Source organism: Montipora foliosa, chromosome 12 (genome assembly GCF_036669935.1).
Source record: "Montipora foliosa isolate CH-2021 chromosome 12, ASM3666993v2, whole genome shotgun sequence".
Taxonomy (NCBI): Eukaryota; Metazoa; Cnidaria; class Anthozoa; order Scleractinia; family Acroporidae; genus Montipora; species Montipora foliosa.
The window spans coordinates 26,451,788-26,472,847 of record NC_090880.1 but is presented as its reverse complement, the minus strand read 5'-3'; the positions used below and the strand labels follow the sequence as shown (position 1 = coordinate 26,472,847).

Sequence of the window (21,060 nt, the reverse complement as noted above, 5' to 3'; positions counted from 1 at the left end):
ATTAATGGTAATCAAAGTAGAAGACAGGGCCAGAGACGTAGGCAAACGTAGGCGAACTGATCGTGGGCGAAACGACCCGACCGACATTCGTTTAATCTAACAGTTTTTTGCTATCTAGCGGTCTGCTTATCTTTTTTCAATCTTTTCAGTTCCGGTGACCGCAACAATGTAAGTATTTGTGATATTTTGTAGCTGTATTTCCTTCATCCAGTTTCACTTAAAGTATGATTTACATGTTGTAACTTTTTTTATCACTTCGTTATTTCACTGTTTCAACCGAATATTCTTTCAACCCACAAACCTTTACTTATTACATATTAAACAAAACATCGCGTTTCTTATTGGTCCATGACGAATGCATAAATAGGAGGAGGTTACAGAGTGCAATACGGAAGTTGCTATGGAAACTAGTACTCGAGTATATAATAAATAAAAAATCGTATGAACTTGATCGTGCATTCCGTGATTTATGGCCACTCGCGATGTTTTGAAATCGCACTGACCTTCGTCTCGTGCAATTTGGAGAACTTTTAAAACATCACTCGCGCCTATAAGTCACGGATAGCTCTCGCGTTATATGATTTCCTATACTAATCTCGAAATTCCACATCCTCGTAAGTAAGGTAAAGGTAAAGCCTGCTACGAGCCTAGAAGGCCCATCAGGCCGGCGTTTATCTCCGGTTTCCGTAGCATGAAGCGACTAGGAGTATTTGTACTTCCCCTGTATGGGATGCTACTCCATCGCAGGGTTACCCCCAGCATTAGATTCGCCGGTACCCATTTATACACCTGGGTGGAAGAGGCACCGTGAGAGTACACAAAACAATGTCCTCGGCCAGGACGCGAACCCGGACCACTAACCATAAGGCCACCACACCTCCCACTTCTTCGCAAATAAAGTGTATGCCAAATGCTGAGCAGGGCTGGCGCAGTTGTGAGATCACTCACCTCTTACCAATATGACCCGGGCTTAATTCCCAGATTTAACGCCACATACGGCTTTATTTTCTTGGTTCACTACTCTGCTCCCAGAGGTTTTTTCATCCTCCCTCTTTTTAAAAACCAATGCTTATTGAGTTAAATTGAAAGAAAGGAGAAACCGCGACCTACAACCTCGCAAGTTTTCCGGCTTTCTAAAGTACAAAAGAACCTCCAACCCTGAGTGTAACAGTAAACACTTAATGACTGGTCCCGAGGGAAATAGTTCATTTTGTTTTCCGAGAATCTCAATGTTTCCCCGAGGCGCAGCCGAGGGAAACATTGAAATTCGAGGGAAAAAATGAACTGTTTCCCGAGGTAGCAGTCATTAAGTGATTTGTTATATCGCACAAAAAGAAAAACGTTCAACCGCAACAGCAACGGCGGTCGTCGGTCAACATTCGCGGGTAACAGTGCACTGTTACCCTCTGACGTCACACATTTTGCACTGTTGCCCGCTCAGAGACTTTTGGCGGGAAACAGTTTTATTGTTAGATGTCATGTGACCTCGAAGTAACCAATGAGACCGCGGGCTACTGGGGAGGACCCAATGCAACGTTTGTAACGTCCACGTTTGTTTTCCGGTTTTAAGATTTTTCGACATACAGTAATTCAAACAACACTTCGAGATTGCTTTAAGAACAATGTGGTGAAAATTACAAAACTGTTATATTAACCTAGAGATGAAATTTTGGTTGGAATAAAATGACGCTAAAAAAAAATTGAGGGAAATTAGTTCCGACAGAACGCGTAAAATCGAATTCGCCGCAGCATAAACGGTTACGATCATGTAGAGTCGGTTATTTCACAAGGCCATTTAGATCATTTCAAAGGCCTGCTTTGCAGATTTAACAAAAACTGAAAACATAACAGGTCCGGAAAGGCTATAAAACTGCAATCCTCTTTTTCTGAAAAGCTGATTTTCCCATGTGTTCGAGAAGAGAAAAAAGAATTGTGAAATTTCATACCTTAAACCCACTTTGGTTTGACGATACAAAGAGGTATGTGGTTCCCGAAAAGTTCTACGTTTTTAAGTTAAACGAATGTACTCGTGAAGATTAGCTACCGTTTTCAAAAAACGAGGATACTTAAGTTTTCCTTGTAGATGTAAACAGTTCTTCTTCCATGGTAATTAAAGGTAGCTCTATGTGTTAGAGTCCCAAGCTTTCAAGCCTGGTTAAAAGGTCAGCGGCCAATTTGAACGCTTCTTGGGCCTGCTGGGAATCCTGGAACGCGTCCTTTGGTGCTCTAGCTGGCATGTGTCTATTTGGATACCGTGTCTCGTAATAGTAGCTGGACAATCGGGCAACCATTGACGTCACGTCAGGGCCTCCAGGCAGCTGGGAGAGGTCACAAGCTAGTTTCATTAAGTCGTGACTACACAACTGACTTTCGGCGACTCCTGAGAGTGAGTACAGCGATGCCTTGAGGGCCTTTTCCGCTACTTGATGACATTGAAAACAGACCAGGTAGTACAGCGGATCTCGGGCAGTCAAGAGATGTTTGACGGAACGAAGGTCCTCTCTGCTTTGACTCATCCAAATCTTAGCGAGGCGTGTGTTGGGAGCCTGGTAACGTCTCCTGGAGGATGACGCAAAACCGGTGAATCTCGTATTGTGGCGACGGAAATTCTCGTAGCTCGACCGCTGTCGGCGAGCTCTTTGATTCCAGCGCGTAAAGAAATCGGAGAAATCGGAGAAATCTGGCCGCCCTCTGTTAAAGTCTTGTCTATGCCCCGCTCTATGCCCCGCTGCCGATCCACCTTTAGATAGCCTGTCTAGCTCGTTTTGAATGAACTTCATGACCTCATTCGCAATGTCTTGCATGTCCATGTTCTTGTCTGGGTGCCAACGAAGGTAGAGTCGTTTCACGGCCTTCTTTCTTTTGTCCTCTGGAAGTTTCCAAATTTCGGCCAATACCTCACGCACTTCTTCTAAAGCTTTTTCCAGCGTTGTGGGCTTGGGAGGTTCGGCCGTAGCTCCTTGAGAAGAAGTTGTGGACGGTCCTGCTTTCGTTTTTCCGTTTTCTCCAGCTTTTCCTTTGTATGGCACAAGCTGCACTGACTCTGAGACAGGCTCGTCTTCTGATGCATTTTCTTGTTCGTTATCTTTTTGCGGCCGTTTGATCTTGTATAGGTCCAACACGTCCACCTCTTTCTTTTGGTTCCCTATGTCTATCATGTATCTGCTAAGATACTTGCTCTCTCCTCCCTTTTTCCTCTTTTTCCTGTCCTTCTTTTGTTTGGCAGGCTGCGGTGCTTGAATACGATAAAGAATCTTTGCGTAGATGTACTTGGGTTCTTCATCGGTAGAGTCTTCCGTCTCATATGAAACAAACTCGCCGCGCCGAAAATAAAAATCGTCGAAGTGAACTAGAAGGTCTTGAAGCTCTTCGGGATATTCTGTACCAAGCTCAGGTTCAAGTTCTCGCGAGAAATCACCGTCTATATCTTCTGCCACACCAGCACTGTCGAATTGAGATGGTATTTCTTGCGGATTCAAGCATTCGAGAATAGCTGAAAGATGCAACCAGCTGACTTCATCGATGTAACACCCTGTCAGTTGGTTTATCTCTTTGCAGAGAACTCTGATGATGTTGCTCGGCTCTACACCGTGCTTGATAAAAATGTGCTTCATGCCATTTTCCTTTCCCACAAAACATTCAACTTTTGAGGTTTTGCTGTCTGGTATAGGTGTATCCGATTCATTCTCAATTAGTTCTGTGGATAACGTTTCCATGCAACTCAAGCGTAGTTCCTTTTGAAAGCTGCGAACATTGTCGCGAACTTCATCAGTTAACTTAGCCTTCTCAAACTGATACTTGAGGATTCTCAGGATTCCCTCCACAAGCTGAGGAGAAAATACGACCTGCCTGAGACGTTCTGTCGCTTGGCATTTACTTTCAATATCGGCGCGGCACTTCTTTCCTTTACACTCTTCATGAAGTTCTTCCCTCACGAGAGACGCCAACATTTTGGGTCGCAAATGAACTGGCAAAAGATCAACAAGTTGCTCTGGTGTCGCAAACGCCAGTTCTTTGCTCAGAGGATCAAAAAAATTGTAAGTAGTGTGCGGAATGCGATACTTGTAACGCGGGCAGTCAAAGAGCACAAGTTCGCTAGAATAGTGAAGGCGTTTCTCCCTGCTTGGAAGATAAAGGGTACGAAATCCTGCTAAAGGATTGTCTTCACAACCTGTTTCTTCATCTTTACGTTTGTCGTTTAAAGCGTGCAAAGTGTAAAATAGCCCATATACTGCTTGCTTTGCGGCAGTCAGCTCATTAACGTGCATCTTCTCCTCTCCGATTGACTCTTTTAGACGACTGAGACGTTTCGCAAATTGTACAGGTGTGGCGTTTTCCATTGCCCCAAGTCGTTTGAACAAGTGCTCGAATTGTCCATACTCTTGCGGAACTCTGTACAAGTAAGGTGGCAGCTCTTCTTTGAGACGATAGGCCAACTGGTCACAACGGACAAAAATACGCCCATCTTCGACAAGAATGCAAGCAACGGAAGAAAGAAGACTTTCGATCGCGGTACATGTTTGAGAACAGGAATCAAACGAATCATTACTCAGACAATTACTCATCTGTGTTAGAAATGTGTAAACTTGTATCATAATTTGCCTCAACAGACGGCGTTTGGGCTCTGGCTGTTCTCGATCTGCGCGCTTAGATACAATCCTTGAGATATTTTTTACATTTTCAACGACTTGATCCAGGGAAGGCTTCTCCAGAAACTGAAGCATTGCTAACTTTGGAGACTCTGGGGTGGCCCACGATGGAAGAAGCGACGCGGATGTCCATACAAGCCTCTCGTAACTGTGGGGGACTGAATCCTTAAAATGAACGAACGGAGGAAGTTGATACTGGTTTCCACTCTCGATCAAATGCTGCTTGTGAATGTGAATTAGCTCATCGGTTGCCTTTTGAGAAGCCACGAACTTGATTGTAGAGAGATCAGATAGATAGTTTTCATGATGTAGGGAGGTGTCGTTAAACAGGTGTTTCACTAGCACCTCAGACTTTTTCTCCAAGCCAGGACGACTTGACTTGCTCACACGTTCTGCTTGTGTGGCCACATTGTTAGCAAACGCTTTGAATTGATCTTTGCTCACTTCTCGTTTTAGCCCAATTTCACGAAGAAGACCTAACCAGCCAGAATCCTCGATTCTGGGGGTAACATCACTGAAAAAACTTTCACTCCTGGGTCATAAAAATACGAGGCCATGCGTGGTGTCCCAGAGGTATCTGGAATAAAAGCCAAAGTTCCCAAAGAATTTATAACTCTCGAGCGTTGATTTTTGTCCAAACAAGATGGCAGCAATTTTCGCCTAACGTATTCGAGGTGCAGAATTCGCGTTGTTTGGTTTAGATCAGGGAAGTTTGGAAAAATGAAGTTCAAGTAACAATCTAAGTGTGTCCTATTTCCTGCTCCCAAAACTTCTCGGTACAAATAGTCAAGCTTTGGTTGGGGTGCCAGGAACACACATTCATTTCCAGTCATCCATATTTCTGACTCCTCATTGGGTAAACCAGTTGGTACCACATAAATTGATGGCACGTTCTCGAGACTGACAAAAGTTCCACGAAAAGTCTTGAAGAATGGTAATCGTTTCATAGTTGAAGATGACATCACGTTGGCTTTTACAGAACTGACATCTTCTTGAAGAAACTGCAGAATAGAGATCATTTCATCTTCAGAAAGTTTGCCGGAGATACTTCCTTGTTTCATCATGTGGTCGAGTACTTTGAGTACATCTTGTGAAGAGTTGGGGTGAGATAGGCATGGTTTGAGTAAGGCAGAGACATCCCATTTTCCATCGCGACTAATGAGATTGCCTTCAACTTCATGGCATCTGAGTTTGCGTAACAACTCGACAACGTTTCTTTGGCCATATGACCAAGCCTGTGATGAAGTCAGGTCAAGAATGACTTTACCTTTAGAAACTGGACTTAGGAATCCCGAACAAGTCGGTATTACTGGCCACTGGCCCAAAGGGTTTAGGGAAAAGTTGTTCGGATCCTTTCCACGAACTTTGAAAATAAACTCCCAAAGTAGCTGTAACCAATCTTTGGACGGGCCTTTCTTCTCATCCCATGGAATAAGGTTGTTCGTCTCATACCAACTGTCGTTTTTATTCTCTGGTAAGAGCGATGCTAAAGCGGAAATGTCAAATTTCCTGAGCACACGCTGATTGGTGGCAAGTATTTTCTTCTCGATGTCCAATAAAGGCGAAACGATTGTATGATGGACGAACAGGGATCTCTTTGTTGGTACCAATTTACAAAAATGAGTCAGAAACACTGGGTTAGCTTCTTGAAAACGCCTGAGAAATCCATCCTCAGTTAGTAAGAGAGGTAATCCAGACATATCTGTTGCAAATTGAGGAGCCTTCATGCAGTAACTCAACATGGAGAGAACACCAATCGCTGAGCCTAGTTCTGTCTCTTGAACAGAGCAGGGCAGTATACCGATATTCGCCGAACCTTCTTTCAAAAACTGGATGACTGCCTCAGGAGTAATCTGCCTTACACTGGTGCCTGCTTTCCTGAAATCTTCAAAGAGTCTTTGGGACGAATTTAGGAGGTTGAAGCCAATTCTCAACAATATGTCGCAGCGCTTTTCATCTGAGATACTACTCACGGACATTGTGTTAAAGAATCCTTGTGAAGGAGGTAGCCAAAAACAGCGATTCGACTCTTTACTGTCAACGTCTTCTGTTCTTGTACCAGGCACTTTAACATTGTCTTTCTTTACCAGGGGTAGTAAACTCTCATCTTGACGACAAATCGCGCGAAACAGTGATGAAGCCAGAATGGTCCAATGGTTATCGACTGATGCTAAACGAGGAAAGAGACCATGGTACCATCGCAACCTTTCATAGATCTGGTACGTTTTGGAGAAGCGATCCTCTACAGCAGTTTCTGACCCAGGTACAAATTCTCTGGCCGTCAACAACAGCGAAACGTAGGCCTCAGCCAAAACCGTCGTTTTCAAGAAGTTGTTCCATTGGCTTCCGAATCCTTCATTGTTTTCATCGTGCCACAGGTTTCTGCGTGGAGAATCAAGGTAAAAATGACCGTTAACATGAACAGGAAGACCAGTATTTAACGGTAAAGGCAAGAAACAATAGGCTTTATGTTGTGATTCCACCACGACACTGGACTTCACTGATGACTGCTCAAAAACCTTGGCAGCAATGCCTCCTCGAGGTAGCAAACCGTAAGGTCGACCATTCGGTACCTCCTCGGTTGTATCACTTGGCTTCAGACCAATGCATTGATGAATTAGCCATTTCTCCTTTCTAAGGGTGTCTTGAATTAGTAGTGGGTATGTTATTCCAAACCATTCAATATCCTTCGTTTGCACTGTCTTGGAGCGTTTGAGGCGATCCGAAAGCTGTTTACGACGCTCAAAATCTGCTTCTGATATCTCTGCAGAGACGGAATATAGCTGCTTTAGCTTGCTGTCTTCAATCTTCGACAAGGTGATTTTCTTCAAATGGTTTAAGAAAAGTAGTATTTCTTTAGCTTCAATGGTGAACAAATTCATGAACTTTGTTATCTGCCCATGAGTAACTTGCTTGTTTGATATTAGTGATGTCCAGGGCAAGTTGTTGTTTCTCAGGGGAAGTCGAAACATTGTTGACATTGTTAAATCGAAATGATCCTCAAGATAACAAGGAAATAGGTCCCTGTAGTAAGATAGTTCTTCCTCTCCTATTGGTGAAATACGACACCAAGGGCTTTGCTTTGTTGCTCCCGGAGCATAGCGGCAGTGAGGGTCGAGAATACATAGAGTGTCGCCATTGGAGATGAAACTTGGACAGTCCGTGAGGTGGTAAACTGCGTTAAATCCAATTCCATACTGCCCTGTGCTTATTGGATCTTCTGTTTTGCTTCCAATTCCTAGTCTCTGGATACCTTCCAAATCCTCTTCCGAGAACGGTTTGTCGTTGTACACACACAGGGCAGGCCCTTGCAACTCTTTCCAGTTTTCAGCGAAGAGTCGACTGGTGGGATGTGTTCGGGGATCATAAATGAAGTGTATCTCAGTTGCTCCAGCATCGTCAGCGTTTTTAACGAGCTCTTTAAGGATTCCTACGTCACATGGATACGACTTCAAAATCCCGTTCAAGCGATCAGTCAGCTCTTCTCTCTGACCAAATTCTTCTCCAATCGGGCGCCGTATTTTCTGACCATACGACTTCCCTTTGATCAAGAAAAAAAAATAACACTAGTTTTAACTTTGCATTTTCCATAAAGGCCAATCTTAAAATAACAAAAAAATGTCAAGACAGACTTCTGTAACAAAATAATATAAAATATATCGTTCACTTCAGTAAACGGTGAATAGGGAATTTATGAAACGAAAACGTCTGCGACAATGGCAGCGCCACAAAACAATAACATTTTACATGATTTAAAGAGAAAAAATAATCGTGCTGCTCGTGCGGCACGCATGTTAGCAGATATTTGTGAGGTACGCTGCCTAACCAGCGGCGTGAAATCACCAAATTCAACGCTCGCCACGTTAGTGGGCCCCTGAAACCAACGATGGATGTGTTCTGTTACTATCAGCCTTGGTCCACGCGATTGGAGCCTTTGGAGCGAATTTATGGATGTTTTCCGTCAATGGATTCGGTCGCTTCCTCTGTTGCACTTACTTTTAATCTTACCTTGGTAAGATAAAAGAGAGGGAGAAGCAGCTGGAACAGAAACTCCACGAAATCGACCTAGAAACCAGAAAAGACAAAGTGAGTTCAGGTGAGAAATTTTTATTGAAAAATCACTCCTAATTTTGCCTTCCAATTCGATACATTTTTCCCCCATACAAACCCTTGTAATATCGCTATTATGAATCGCGCGCGCGGAGCACCATGGGTAAGATAATGTGGTAACCTATCTGTGCAAGAAAATTTGGTCTTGGTCACCGTTGGTTGGCGTTTTCTTGGTGTCATCTGCAAATATCCTAGGTCTAGTACGTTCAAGGCAATTTAGTAGATCATTAATGTATATCAAAAAAAGGAACTGGGCCAAGAATTGACCCTTGAGGGATTCCGCAGGTTATCTTTCTATTGCCGGGAGATTTCCTTTTACTTTTCCTTTTTGGAACACTCTGATAAAACAGACCTCGCAGGCTCAAAACTGCCGGGATCTGTTAAAACTAGCGTTCATAAACGTATGACTGGGAATTTCTTCAATAACAATATAAAACGTTTCATCCCGCAGGTCAAATACATGTGTGTTTCATATACATACGTAGTAGGGTGCTTGAACAGGGAAGACGACAAGGGGTTGATCAGATCAAAACTCAAGGATCTTAAAATTCCCCGAGGACGCCTCAGTGCTTCCTTTGTAACTTTATCTGCAAACAACTAGATTTTCAAGTCTTCCCGGATAAGGACTATAAACCGTACACTCCTTCTCAAAAATATCTTTTGGAAACAAGTCACAAATATCTATATAGACGGGGTGTACAGGGGATGGAGTTCCCAGTGTTGTGGATGTCCTTTGTGGGTGGGTGGGTATAGCAGGTCCACATCGGCTGAATAGCTCCCAAAACTTCAACCTTTTCAAAAAGTAATGACAAACAACGAAGACTTCATTAATGAACAACAACAAAGGATTAGCACATTCTGGACGAGCGTTTTACATTTTGGTACATTTCGTAGTCATTTTCGTCCTGACACTGACGACTTGTAATGACGAAATAGGTTACGTAAAAGACGCGAGCAGCTTACGATCAATTTTCAATTTTCTCTCCAAGCCACCACAATTCTCATACCAGTTTTATTCCTGGAAGGTTGATCATGTACACTTTCCGTCCCGAACGACTTGGAGTGATCGCGAAGTCAACGACGGGATAATGTTCTCTCCTTGCTTATACTCTCCACTCTCTGACACATAACTTACGATTTTAGTTGTTTAAAGAACTGTAGGCTGCGTCAGTAGCAAGCACTAAATGTCCCCTTCCATTCAGCACTCGCCCTTCCTCCTCCATCTTACCCTTCCCTTTTAGCGCTTGCTACACAGGCTCAGAGAACTGAAGATAAACTCCTTTTTACTTTACTTCTATTTATTTTTGATAAATCCAATCCTTACCTTAAGACTCAATTCTTGCTCTAACTGACTGGACAATTCCGGGGCAACTTGATCTAAATAAATGAAGTTCAGTATTGTAGTTTATTTTCCACATGGGCTAGGTTGCCTTCGCAGGCAATCGTTGTCGGATTTCTTGAAAGCTGTTGGCAGCTTTAATGGGAAAAGTGGAGAGCGGAGCTTAAACAAAAGCTGATATCACTTTGCATAGTCCGCTTGACCAATCCCCTCATAGACAGCTTTCAAGATAATCTTATCCGACTCTAAATCAGAGAATCCACCCACCACTTTAATGCAGAAAACAAGAGAAAATCAAACTGATGAATAGTGGAAAGCAAACTGGTCTTCATTAAACTAACGATGCAATGCAAATTCAGCAGAAGAGAGAGAATACCGCCTTGAGAGCTATTTAAAGTACATGCTCGGCAATTTTGCACATTTACTTCCCGGCACATTTGTCCGTTTCTTTGACAACTTGCCATCATCCATTCTTTGTTATGATGTCTTCAAGAGATTGATCCTACAAGAGACATGCTCGGCCAGCTTTTTGTACAATTTTGATGTGTATAAGGTAAATTTAAGAATGATGCTACCAGGCTGGAAATCCGGCATTTTACTCCACTATTTCACTGAAAGGTGCTCTGTTCTTCAAGGGCGCCTCCAATTCACCCATATGGAAACTACGTCACCGTTTTGGCTACGCCCTCTGGAAATAAATCTGGTATCCATTCGTTGCCTAAAAAATCACCCTTCCCTGTATTAGCAGTTGGAGATCAAAAGAAACTAATGCGCCGATTAAATAGAAACTTCAACATCACCCCTTCCCGGGCAAATCCCGGGCATTTGACTATTTTCTGTGCCCAGGGAGTGGGGGATTTGACGGGTAAGGCCCTCCCGGGGGTGGGGAATTTGACCTTTGCCTGGGTGGGGTGGGGAAAATTTAACCGGAAGTGTCTGGTTTCAAATTAGTTTTTTTCTGGCCCTGAAGTCGCTAACGGCTACAAGCACGTGTTTGGACGAGATTTAAAGCCCCATCCACATGTATCCCGATATTTTTGAATCCGCAACTTTGTTTCCACACGTATCCGTTGAAGTCGCTGGCGAATCTGAAACTTCACTCTCTCCAGAGTGGATATTTTTTAATCCGCTATGAATCCGACATCGCGTGGACATTAAAACCAGAATTTTTTTATCCGGATGACGAGCCCAGTCCCTTATCCTGAAATCAATTTTCAAGATGGCTGCCTAGCAAAATTCCCGCGCTTCATGGCGCATGCTCTGTTACCTCTGTTTCCTTAAGGAGTCCTGGGGGGCGTTTCTCAAAGTCCCGAAAACTTTTCGGGCCCGAAAAGCCATCTGTGAAACTGCCAACCACTTGTTTTGGAAAGCCGATAAGCCGATCTTTTAACAAGTTTTCAAGGTAGCAAAGAGAAAAATAACCGTGAAGTTCGACGAATTAAATCCTCTCCGTTCTTGAGATACAAAGGGAATTACGACACCCGAAAGTGCCCGTAAAGTTTCGGGACTTTCGAGAAACGGCCCCCTGAGTACTAGAGTGAATCCGGATACGTTTCGGATACGTGTGAACGGGCAAATTCGATTTGAATACGCTACGTGTTTTATGTGTGGATTTTTTAATCCGGAAAGAAAAAGTTGCGGATTCAAAAATATCCGGATACGTGTCGACGGGGCCGAAGAGATATAGCTTTTGTGAGCGATTGGCTTACAAAAAATGGTTTTTAAAAGTTGTGTAGTATTTTTGAAGGTATGTATCAAAAGTGGAGAGGGCTTGAATATTTATGACTTTCGGATTGTAACGATGTAGATTTTTGATACAATGAGTCAAGCTGCGGCTTTGTCCCACGTTTGTATTTGCAGAGGTTTTTAGAATAGCCATAAAACAGCAATGAACAGTGAAAGAAAAAAGCGCTGTCGAATGAAAAACCGCTTTGGCTTAAACTGCAGAAATACCCTGTCACTCGAAGAACATTCTACGTAGCCGGCTAACTAATTAATATGTATTTCTAGTTCTTAAAGCATACCGCGTAGACAGCTTTCCATCTTGAATTAATGTCTTTTCGCGTACCGTGTACCGCGAAAGAAAGCTACACCGTTGTAGAAAAGTACTGTAAATAATTTTTTGGCAATTCGTATCCAACTAGTTGAGTGACTGTTTTTTTTTCCTTTAGTAACTGAACTTTCAAAGGAATTTTAGCCGCGTAATTCGTCTTTGTTATACTATAGATCACGTGAATACAACGATGAAATGATATATGAAATGGATCATATATGAACTGCGGATATGAAATCAAGTGAAGCTACGATCCTCGCAGTTATGAACGCAATTTTTGCAATTGCGTAAAGAAGCCTGAAAAATTCAGGACTTCAACGGGGTTTGAACCCGTGACCTCGCGATACCGGTGCGATGCTCTAACCAACTGACCTATGAAGCCACTGACGTTGGGAGCTGGTCATTTGTGGGTTCCAATGTTCCCGTGAGGAATGAATCAACGCTGAAATGATATATGAAATGGATCATATATGAACTGCGGATATGAAATCAAGTGAAATATGAATATCAATGTCAATATGAAATCAATATGGTACGTTTTTACACACCCATTTCATCGTTAAAGCTCTGAAAGCCGTACGTTTCTGTTAGAGGTAATCAACCGACACTGAACAATTAAAAAATGCATGCAGTCGTAAACGCTCTAGGCTCTGTTGTTGATAAGTGTTCAGTACCCTCGTTAAATAACCTTTGCCGTGTTTCGGAGTTAGAGCAGCTTATACTTGCTTATTGACATTGTCCGACTTAATTAATTCGATTTTCAAGTCACTTTTAATAGTTTCAATATTGAAGTTGAGTTTTTCTAGTAGCTCAAGTCTGGTAAAAACGGCATCATCATATAAAGGGTCACGAAACACGTGCTGGCATGTTTTTACACAAGCTTTATTAAAGAAGACACTGAGGAGCCGACGACGACTCTTCTTTAGGAGGGGCATTTGACAGACAAATCCGACGATAGGGTTGAGCATTTTAACACCATTTTGGCCCAAGGGGGCGGGAATTTGAATGATCCACTCTTCAAAAGTTCAAATTCCTGGGGTTTGCCAGGGGAAAGGGGTGGGGGGGGGGGGGGGGTGTTGAAGTTTCCAGTTGATCGGCGCATAACCACTCTAATTATGAAGGGGTAGTTTGTAAAGAAACTGTGGTGCTGCGTCGGTGGGGAAGTAGTATACAAAAATTTGGTTTTATCAACGGAGTTGATAATGTAAATCGGCCACCGTACAGAGATTCTAAAAGCTAAAGCTTCTGTTGCACTGCGACAGATTTTTTGAAGTCGGTCCGACACTCAGAGAGAAGCCGCCTTGTCAATCAAAGGGTATGCGAGTGAGTAATGCCCACAAATACTAAAAAAAATAAAGCGTTCAAAATAGCAGATACTAAAAGGACACTGGGGAGATCTTTGGAGGAAAAAGTACACGTTTAGACAATTAACACGGTACGATTTATCGGCCCGACAAAATCGGCCGACAAATCGTATCGTGTAAACCGGCCATAACTTACAGAGATTCCCCGTTAAACATCAAGGAAACCGACCGGTAAATTCAGTCTCAATCCACTTAAATCACCCAACTTAACTTAATGAGAGCTTTTCTATGCAACAAAATAGCCGGAAACTTTCAAGTGCAAAACTTTGATATCTGGCTGTGATTCCGAGCATTTTTGTTTGCATTAAGCCATTGACCCCTGAGAGTGAGTCTTCATAGATTTTACTCCGTCTAATTCCGGTTTTACTCGTAAATATTTATGGCGGGGGGAGGGGGCGTCCTAGGCCGCTTGAGATGTGAATGGGTTAAACATAGTGCTGTGATGTGATATTGCGACTCATTTAAATTTAAGCGCTTCGTGACATGAATAGGCGTCAAGCTAATGAGCTCTGATAGATCAATTTTGACAAACGCCCACGTATATTAGAAATTGCGCGATACCGAATAGATGGAGTGGTGGGAGGGTAAAGGGATAGTGGAGTGAGAATTAACTGACAGTGTCATTCAGGAGCCCAGCAAATCCGAAATCACATTGGACTGTCCTCATTTTCTTTTTTGAGTAACTAGAGTGCCAATCTTTAAACTGCTTTACAAAGTGAGCATTAATTCTCACCTCCTTCCCTAGTCTGCTTCTTCAACATTTGAAGTTTTTCATTTTCCTGTTGAAGCAGTTCTGATTGCCTTTCAAAATTCCACTTGTTTTCTGAATGCTCTAATTTCATCTTTCTCCTATTGCTTTCCTTCGATTTGAGAAAAAGAAATGAATCTGAGTTCCTGCGGCATCTTTCCCCAACTTGTTCTCCTGTCACTGAATCAGCTGTTTACAAAGTAAAGAAATGAATGAATAACTAAACAATTTATAAGTTCACTGCAAAGTTAACCTGGTACTTTTTAAAAACAGAAGACTAGTTTTAAACAAGATGGGCATTGGCACTGAGAGGAGAATTTCTGGAAAATGTGTTTTGATAGAATGTTGCATACAAAATTTCACCATGCAATTCCATAGACTTAAATTCTGGGTATGTTGAAACAATCAAAATACTATAACATCGCCTAAACGATTCCCAAATCAGAGTGCTTAATCACGTTTATGGAAAGGCTATTTTTACAATTTTTGGCACTTCGAGGTTAGCTTTTGGGAAGCAAATAGTTCGCTGGGATAAAAAATATCTCTTTAAAACAGTCTACTTCCCAGAAATTATGTCCCTTTGAAGGTTGGATCCGAATTTTGTTCCTTGAGTTCTGCCCTAAAGAGATATTACCCAGTCACTAGTAAAGTCTACCTGTGGGGGCTTGCACTTTTGAAGTACAGTTGATCTCTACACCTTTGTCACAAAGTCAGCCTAAGAAAGATCACCTTTTTCTAGTACAAAATGACACCAAATCACCTTCACGCTCATTTTCTACCCTTGCATTTATGCACTGATTTTACCAGTAATTCAACTGACCTAAAGTGATTTTATTTTATCGCTTTACTAAACTACATTTCTTTTTGGGTCTGCCAAATCGGCGAGCCAGCGAGCCATGCGAGCCATGCGAATTTCGCATTTAAGTCTAAGCACCCATTTCAAATAGCACTGATAAAACACCCATTTAAAAACGGTTAGCTTTCAATGACTGTGTGACTCGCATGTTGACTCGCATGGCTCGCCATGTTGGCTCGCATGACTCGCAGCCATGGCTCGCATGACTCGCAGTCATGGCTCGCATGGCTCGCATCCATGGCTTGCATGCCTTGCCGGCTCGCACATTAGTACAACTTGTTGTAAAAATTTTACAACACTGTAAGAAATTATAGTTATGTATGTAAAGATCATACTTCTTTGAAGAAAAATCAGACAGGTACACTGCATAACATCTTACCTTGATTTTGATGAAACAGCATATTGACATAGGCTTCCCTCCACTCATGTTCATCAATGAACACAGTGACCTCAACCGCGTCACTTCCGGCGAACTCCTTGACCTCCTTGGTAACAAGGAACTCTTGCAGACGATTTCTTAATGTTCCATCTTTGTAGAGGTTCCATAATTCCTTCAAAGCTGATGCTGTCTCTGCCCATACCATGAAGCAGAGCGAGCCTTCGGAGAGCTCCTTTGCTTTAACAAGAGCAGGCAAAACCACCCTCTCAAAAGCATCAAAGAATTGTTCTAAGGTGGTGCAACTGCGTAAAACCAATGCAACAGTAACTCCCAACAGACTAACTCCAAGTGTCTTGAAATTACATACCAACTTTACCCCTGTTGAAGTCAAGAACAAAGATGAGCAAAAAGTGGCACAAAAAGTTAACTTTTAAGGGGGGGTGGTTGGGTAATTTTGACAACACATACACACCCTTCAAGCCTTCATGTACATAGTAACTACTGTAAAAAGATTTTTGGGCATGCCCTGAGTGAGATGCAAAAGAGTTCCTGCAAGGTGGCACCAGAGGGGGCGGACACACTGAAATTATAGCTGCTACGGCTTAAAGCATCTGCCCTGTAGCAAGAAGGGCACTTCACTCACACATGTATACATTTTTGTTTCATGTGGAATGTACTCTTAGCATAAGCTAGTTTAAGGGATTCCACAACGAAAAAAGAATTAGTAATTGTTCAAAACAACCAAAGAGACCATATACATGTACAAGAGAGAACAGTAAATTATGGGTATTAGAATTTGTGAAAATTATGAATAAAACAATTTAGACATAAAGTTGATACAACTAACTAAAACTTACTCATGCATTCTGGGAATTTTGCTTGCAAAATCTTTGCCACAGGGCAGTGAATTCCATGTTTTAGCAGCAAAAAATCACTATGATTTTATGACATGATAGATAGCCAATGAGGCCCATAGCACCGAGTTGGCTATAATCATCTCATATCCAACAAATGTCAGTGGAATAACTATCGTAACTTCTATTAAAAACACCAACAAATTATGGATTAGTCTTCCCTACTTCATTTTGTAAAAACAAAGACACTGATGCACACAGTTACTGATATAGAGCATGTCAAAATAGCTCATATACCATGATGGCTAAGCCAATCAAAACTCCGGAATTGCATTATATCATGATCCAATGATCTAGTTTTTACTAATATTTAAATTAATAGATCACATTCACATCATAGCTGTTGTTGTAAATACTTTGTGGATGAAAAGGTTTAAGAAAAAATGTCAGCACCAAATCACCCAGTCTGGATGATTTCCATTTGATTGGAATGCCTTATAATATTATTGTTCTGCCTCAGTCAATAAATGACATAGAAAACTTCTTTTAATGATCAAAAAGGAGGGCATATTGAATGAGGTCCTGGTAAGTACTACATGACAGCGTTTGACTTCAAGGAGTTAAAGGGTTGAGAGTCACTGCAAAACTCAAGTAGGTGGCAAGGTGGCAGCTCCCCTGCAACAATCGTTCAGGAAATACCAACAAAGCAGTATTTAAAGGAGCAAGGAGCTTTTGTTGAGGAAGTAGCCCTGCCCGTGATAGCCAACAGGTACCCATGTGTTAAGTCAATAATATTAGAGCAGCTATTGAGGAGAAGCTGGAGTAGTGGAAAGAGAATTCCAGTTATACAAAGGCATTGGAGTCAGTGGAGGGCCTGTCTGGGTGAAATATTCCTTTAATTGAGAAAAATATTGGTATATTAGAAGGAAATAACACAACTGTGAGTTTCAAGATCCCACCAGTCCCTGCAGATTTGTTGTCATTGCTGGTGCTAATGACATATATAACTTACCGTAGCATGGTCACAATGAAGAACACAAGACTGAAAGCTAATTGCCTTCTGAGTGCCCAAGCACTTTTTCTTATGCACCAGTCAATGTAAATCACCACCACCCTCCCCCCACCCCCCCCCCAAAAAAAAAAAAAGCAAAACAAAAAAAAAACAAAACAAAAAAAACAAAAAACAAAAAAACCGGAAACACATAACAAGCAACAGTTTAACTCACATTTCTTTCTGTCATTTAAGTCACTGTGTGGTTAGGTCTCAGTCTCTGCGTGACACAGTTCTAGACTCCAGTCCCAGCAGAGAAATTGCCAGGTCTGCATACCAAAGAGCAAATCTTGTCCAAGACCCCACACCAGGACAGTTTTCAATGTGGCTAATGTCCCCACTTTTCCTGGGTTTGAGGAGGGGGGATTTACATTGACTGGTTCATCATGACAAGAACCAGTAATTATTGTTAGTTCAATGATGATGTTAATTTTTTTTTTCTCGATGATTATTTCTGCTTGCTTTAAATTTAAAACCAGCAAAGCACTTAGACTGGTCTGTACCAATAATCACTTTGACACAGATAGATTAAGAATGGAATATCAAGTGATACAAAATCATGAAAGTTAAAACATTGCTGTACCCTACCTTGCAATAGCAACTGAACCCAACCATGAGGCTCAGCAGTTTGTAAGCATACCTGTTGGTAGCATACAGAGTCTTCTGTGTATTCATTTAGGTATTCATTTTTGCAATGCAAACTAAGGAAACAATGTGTTTGTGTTTGTGTGGGGTACCCGGTGACACAGTTGACCTAATATTTTTCCAATTTTAGCATGAAATAGGTGTTTTTCACGTTACGTCATTGCCGCCATGTTGCTGGACGAAAAACACAAACGTAGGTGCATTAACTTGTTGTTAATTAGTGTCTTTTGTTCTAACAAAAGCTACAAATTCTCAAAAGGCTTCTGCATCTGCGTACATTGCTTGTGCTTGTGCTTGGCCGTCATATGTGTAAACCAGCCTTTAGCTCCTTTCCTACGTCCACAAGCAATTGTACATTACATCATTGTTACAAGTATCTATATGCCCCAAGAGATTGGTCGCAAACCATCTATACATGAACAATAATAATTGAATTCCTATGATTTTACTAATAAATCAGTAACAATGACTTCTAGCCTTACAAGTATCACCTAAATGACCAAACTGTGCTTATTTGAATAACCTGAATAAATAATTCATGGTACTTTTTTGGTTATCCTCTGACTCACCCCCTAATAGCGTATCAGCTGCTCTGTTCAACCTCGAAATTACACCAATTGACTTAGCTGAAAGTAAAAGAAATTTCAATTGATATTAGTCAAACAAAATCAACAATCACGCGAAAAAAAGCATCACAGGTTATTTTGATGTCGGGGCAAATGTCAAATAGTTTTGGCTTACAAAACTGTTTTTCGCCCAATCTGAAGTGAGTGATCCAAGTTGATCCGGTCTGACACTACATGTTATCAGTAGCCACTTAGAAGGTAATCAACCAGGCTGTACAATGGTTTTTAGCCTGTACAAGTAAAATATGCGTCAGAGAATGTGTGATCGAGATATCATAACTTTGAGATGACTGGATTGTTTCTAAGGCTTCTTTGCAACTGTTCATTAGTTGCCTCATTAGCTGCAGAGTGATAATCGTTCTCAAATACCATTTTGAGATTCACATTGTTGGTAGCATATATTTGTATTAGCTAATTAGGTAGGTCATTTGAATGTACAGCGTAAACAATAGTGAGCCTCCAAGCTGGTTTGATTTTCTAAATATTATCTCCACCAATTGTAACCAATTTTGTAAACTTGCAGGCACTTGCATATAAAGTAGACAATAGAATCCCATGGTAAGCAGTAATTTTAGATTGGATGGAACAGAATTACATGTATCATTAACAAGTGCGCACAAGGACATCGAGCTACTCAATATCTCGGTAGTTCCCTGCTCACAGAGGTCTTTTTTTTGCGTTCACCAGGCTGACAAATAAGCAGATAAGGGAAAAGAGACCTCTGCCATGTGTTGAAACTCACTGTGTTGAGTAAGTGCAGTGGTTACTTAGCAACCAAATCCTCATATGATACTTCACATGACCTGTTGTGTGGGATCACTTAATAACAAAGGAATTACTGTAAAGTAATGTGTGAGACACAGTGGGCTCAAGTCACATGCAGTCAGCAAACATATCAAGGGGCATGCACTTTGAAGAGTGGACGGCGGTTGGATCAAAGTGAGTTTCAACCCATGGCAGAGATCTCTCCTTTTAGGGAATTGAAATACAGAGATTGTATCGTCAGTTACTTCACATTATTCTGACTAAAATCCCCGATTCAACAAAGCGCTGCAACTTCAACATTTCCATTCATCAAGATCTGGGAATACATTTGTCGTTATACGTAAAAAAGATGAATATCTTGCGACTGGGAATGCAAATCTGATAAGCAGAACTCCAATTGACATCCTATCAAGACCAGTTGTCATTCAAATAATACAGTATCACTTTGCAGGCGGTGAAGTCTCTTGAATTTCTAGTCTTTGAAAATAACTCCGAAAATTGTCCATAACGACGAGAATCATTCGTTTATTTTTTTCTGCTTAGTTCTCGCAAATGATCAAAATTATCTTTACATGTATGTCAAATTTATGCAAAAATGGAAAGCTGGTCAAAGCTTAAATTTTCTGCTGCATTGCTTCTTCATAATGTACTGGTTTCCAAGAAGTCTTCCGGCATCGTCATAGCTCTAACAGTTCGGAAAAAAATGTCCGTTGATGGATTATTGTTTCGTCTTGGTATGCAATGCTAGGACAAATTCTGTTAACGCAAGAATTCATGTTACAATTTGCTCCGGCCGATATTGCTACCTGTGTTAATTTATTAACCAACCTTTTCTTTGTACTTCAAAGTCATCGACCTTCTTGAGAAGGGATCTCTTCTGCTTCTTTAGCTGTGTTAGTATCTCTTTTAACAAATCCAGGCGGTCGATTCCAAAGAGATTTTTCTTTTCAAGCTCCAAAAGTAACTCTCGAACGGTTGTGATATGTGCGCAAGGGCCATTTCCTAAGTGATCTCTGCACACGAACTTTAAGAATCCTAGGTTTGCTTCCTCGATTTTCTCACTTATGTCATAAATCAAGGCATTATACTCAAACGTAGACATTTTCGGGCAGACAGAGGTAAAAAAGGAAAAGAAATTGCCTTTTTGTGCTTAGCGAAAGTCGATCCAACATGGCTGGTGGCGACACAGTGCTGGAGAAAAGTCACCCGAGCGTGCCTTGTCACAGAACACGGATCTTACGGCCTAGTTCTAACCATTATACTAGTTGTGCCTTGCGGCAAGTGCCAACGAGGCAAAATTGTTTTATGTCTCTGGAATGCGTGAAAGTTTGACACACAGGTGAAATTATTTTACTGTAAATTAAAGAAGGAAAGGCGGAAGCCTTTGTGAAGTAACTCTGATAGGAGTCTTCGTCTTGAAGGCATAATTTTCATCACGTTTTCGAAATGTGGAATGTTGAGGGATTATTAGTTGAGTTCGAAGCAATATCTTGAGATGTTGAAGTGTTACGTTAGGTTTACTGGTTGTTTGAGTATTGTTTGAATAAATGTGCACATGAATTTTCGTTTCATTTTTTTGATTCAATCAAAAAAAGATCAATACAACAAACGTATGAAGGTT

The 21,060-nt window shown here is 41.5% G+C and overlaps 2 protein-coding genes across 2 annotated transcripts; both read right to left on the bottom strand.

Annotated features, from left to right (window-relative positions):
• Nucleotides 1-1,564: 1,564 nt before the first annotated feature.
• Nucleotides 1,565-10,569, bottom strand: LOC137981072 (sacsin-like). Its single transcript, XM_068828432.1, is given in 4 exon segments — nt 1,565-5,140; nt 5,143-8,190; nt 8,658-8,714; nt 10,524-10,569. Coding segments are annotated over 4 exon segments (6,162 nt in total). The 3' UTR covers nt 1,565-2,129.
• A 2,010-nt stretch (nt 10,570-12,579) lies between these two features.
• Nucleotides 12,580-20,635, bottom strand: LOC137978631 (uncharacterized; the record flags this gene model as incomplete). The annotated part of the gene is made up of 5 exons (XM_068825643.1): nt 20,268-20,635; nt 18,618-18,674; nt 15,499-15,876; nt 14,249-14,452; nt 12,580-12,593 (listed from the first exon to the last, which is right to left on the bottom strand). Coding segments are annotated over exons 1-5 (927 nt in total), but the record flags the coding sequence as incomplete, so codon positions are not given.
• Between the last annotated feature and the right edge of the window lie 425 nt (nt 20,636-21,060).